This window comes from Apaloderma vittatum, unplaced genomic scaffold (genome assembly GCF_000703405.1).
Source record: "Apaloderma vittatum isolate BGI_N311 unplaced genomic scaffold, ASM70340v1 scaffold34120, whole genome shotgun sequence".
Taxonomy (NCBI): domain Eukaryota; kingdom Metazoa; phylum Chordata; class Aves; order Trogoniformes; family Trogonidae; genus Apaloderma; species Apaloderma vittatum.
This window is the reverse complement of record NW_009695626.1, coordinates 9,893-12,859: the sequence shown is the minus strand read 5'-3', so window position 1 is coordinate 12,859 and position 2,967 is coordinate 9,893. Positions and strand designations below refer to the sequence as shown.

The 2,967-nt window shown below is 54.6% G+C and overlaps 1 protein-coding gene across 1 annotated transcript in view; it reads right to left on the bottom strand.

Moving 5' to 3' along the window:
- Positions 1 to 36: 36 nt before the first annotated feature.
- The window catches only part of FAM134A (family with sequence similarity 134, member A), a 10,884-nt gene continuing 7,953 nt past the window's right edge, over positions 37 to 2,967 (bottom strand). Inside the window, exons 7-10 of the mRNA XM_009871940.1 lie at positions 2,897 to 2,961; positions 1,869 to 2,004; positions 573 to 1,227; positions 37 to 538 (exon numbers count right to left, since the gene is read on the bottom strand). Coding sequence (XP_009870242.1) covers positions 493 to 538; positions 573 to 1,227; positions 1,869 to 2,004; positions 2,897 to 2,961 — 902 coding nt within the window. The 3' untranslated portion in view covers positions 37 to 492. The remainder of the gene's footprint in view (positions 539 to 572; positions 1,228 to 1,868; positions 2,005 to 2,896; positions 2,962 to 2,967) is intronic.

Here is a 2,967-nt window from a genome sequence, read left to right as displayed (position 1 = left end):
CCCTGCCCCAAAACGGAACCAACAAAAGTTAAAAATATTTACACTTGTAGCCATTTAAAAACCCAATAAAATAAGATTGCATATGTCCTACTGGGGATGTGGGTATTAGCAGCAGCTACAGCTAGCTCGGTACTCAGCGTGCAAAACGAAAAGACAAACAGAAGACAGACCAAAATACCGCACCATTACTAGGAAGCGTTTGCTGGGGTTGGTGTTTCGATTGTGGCGTAAGGCTCCGCCCCCCCCCCAGCCGCAAGGCAGGGGCGTCTCCCGCTCAGCCAGCGAAGGCCGGGCTCTAGAAGGATGGAAAGGATTTGTTATTCCAGACACAGCACATTAACACTGACGCGTTTCCATCCCAGTCAGCACAGACACCTAAAAGCCCACTGCAAGTTCACCACGTGAGTTCTTCCTTCTTTCCAGTGATGACGGAGGAAAAGGGGGCACACGAAGATCTAAGACATAGATGCTGCCGTCATCGCTGCCTCCTCATCATCTCCTCGCTTTGGCAGCTCGGCAGGGGCGGGGGGGCGGGGAGGCCGAGCGGGGGGGGCTCGGCAGGCGCGGGAGAGCGGGAAGCCAGAGTGGCAGGAGACTCCTGCACCTCCTGTTCCTCCCCGAGCCCCAGCTCTACATCCATTTGCTCCAGCTCCCCCTGATCCAGCAGCTCAAAGTCATCTGCTTCCTCCTCATCCTCCGGTGAAGCTGCTGTCTCTGTTTTCACCGCTTCGCTCTCTGACAGCTGCGCTTGGAAGCTCAGTTTCTCTTCGGGCTCGGTGGGGAGGAACTCGGAGAGGGAAGGCCCCTCGCTGGCCTCCGAGGACCGCAGCAGGGCAGAGAGGGTGTTCTGCACCACCGTGGTGATGGCAGTGGTGACGATCTCCTCACTCAGTGTGTCGATGCAGATTCCCAGGCCCGGGGCAGGGACAGTCTTTGGCTCCGTGTCGCCTCCTGCCGCCTGTCCGCTCCCGTTGAAGTGCGTATTTACAAAATGGAGAGGAGATGCTAGGCGAAGGATGGAGAGGTCAGAGTCCGCGGCCTCCTTCTCTGCTGAGTCCAGCTCACGGGCAGCGTGGGCAAGCTCAGGACCCAGGGGCACGCCAAACGCATCTTCGTCGCTCTGTGGTCCCAGGTCTCTGGAATGATACTCTTCCACGGAAGGAAATTCTGCCAGGTCCTTGGAAAACGACTCCTCCGGCTCGCTGTGCAGGCTCTGTTGATCCAGGTCTGAAAGGCACCAGCATTAAGAGGCAGGTCCCTTCACCTCACCCCAGGGCACTGACACCTCCCACCCACCTCCTCCCAGCTGACAAACCACGGCTCACTTTGGGGCATCCACTCAGCTCTGGGAGAACAGAAGGGGTCTGCAGTTACTTCCTTCTCCCACTGGCACAACTCACGTGGAATGTCCCTTTTCTCATCCTCTTCTATGTGCTCTGTGCTCAGAGAGGACTTCCTTCTCCAGCTCATGCTCTCTTCATCTAGAGCCCTCCACTAAAACCCAGAGGGCCACTCAGGTGACCACATCCGAGTGGTTAAATTCATGTTCCTCACCACTAACCAGTCTTTGTCTGACCCATTTAACTCAGCATCATTTACGGGTGGTGTGACTATACAACGCAATTATTTCTGCAGGACTTTGTGGATGGCCTTGCTCCCCGGCTGGACTGACAAGAGGACATTGTCTCATGGGGCAGATGTCCACTCAGGACCGGCTCACGGTCAGCCATGAAGCCAGGGCATGCTGGCCGAGATTACTGCTTCCTCCTCTCAATGTTCTTCCCCCTGCCAATAGCTGTTTGGAGGGACAGTTGTTCTGGGCCAAAACACTCAGGGTCAGGAAGGCAGTGAAGTGTCCCAACACGTACCTTCAGAAACGTCGGTCAGTTGTGGGGTGGTAGCCCTTGAGACAGAAAAGCCCCCACTCTCCAGGATGGAAGCCTCTTCATCAGAGAGCTCAGAATCTGTGATTGACAGTGCCAGGGCAGTCTTTTTCACATCCACCTGCATGGGATGAAGGCAGAGGGACAAATTCCTGGGTGTCTGACTACCCGTGCTGTCTACAGGCATCTTCACACAAATGGAAGCTTCCAAACAGAAGTTGTTTCCTGGAGAGACTCTGCACAGGGACAGTATGAAAGCAGGAGGGGGCTGGGCAAAGTGCTCATTGCACTGCCAGCCAAGACAGTCTCAGCTCTCTGAGCTTCCTGCAGTAATTCACTGCCTAAAGCTTTGCCTGCCCTTGGTGAAGAACCCCAAGGAGCCAGTACAAGATGGGATCAGCGTGTAGGAGTCTCCGAAAGCTTTGATCCTTCCTTCTCTCCTGGGCTCAATGAGGAGCAGAACCTTTCTGCATTCACGCCGGGCCCAATGAAGCCTTCTACAAGGAGCAGTGGTTCAAGCATCTGCATTCTTTTGGAAGCTGAAGCTTCCCACCCCACAACCCAGCTACACGCCCAGAGCTCCTGTAAACTTGAGTCTGTTTCTGTGTGCACTATAGAAAGGTCCCACCCAGCCTGACTGAGATCTCCCTTTTCCAGCAGTGGGGAACCTCTGCACATGACACCAGGAGAGCTGATGTCTTTAGGAGACATTTACATTCTCTGAGCATGGAGTGTAGCCATCAAAGTAATCCACAGGTCAGCAGGAGGCTGGAGCAAGGCTCACTCTGTCCTGCTACTGCATCACCAGCCCTGTGGCACGAAATTCTCAGTACCCAGATTGGAAACAACGGCCTTCATCAAACAAATACTCTTCTCCCTTTGGGATTCTGCAAAGAAGCGACTTATTGCTATTCTGTCGTCAATGCAGCTGTATTCAGACCATCCCCCGGCTCTCAAGCCGCTACAGACCAGAGAAGCAGCAGTGGTTCCTGCTCAGCTTTTTGTGCTCTTACCACTGGGGAGAATCCTGAGAGCTCTGCCTCACTCTCGCTCTCTGTCTCTGCTGTTGGCTCATCACCTGCCG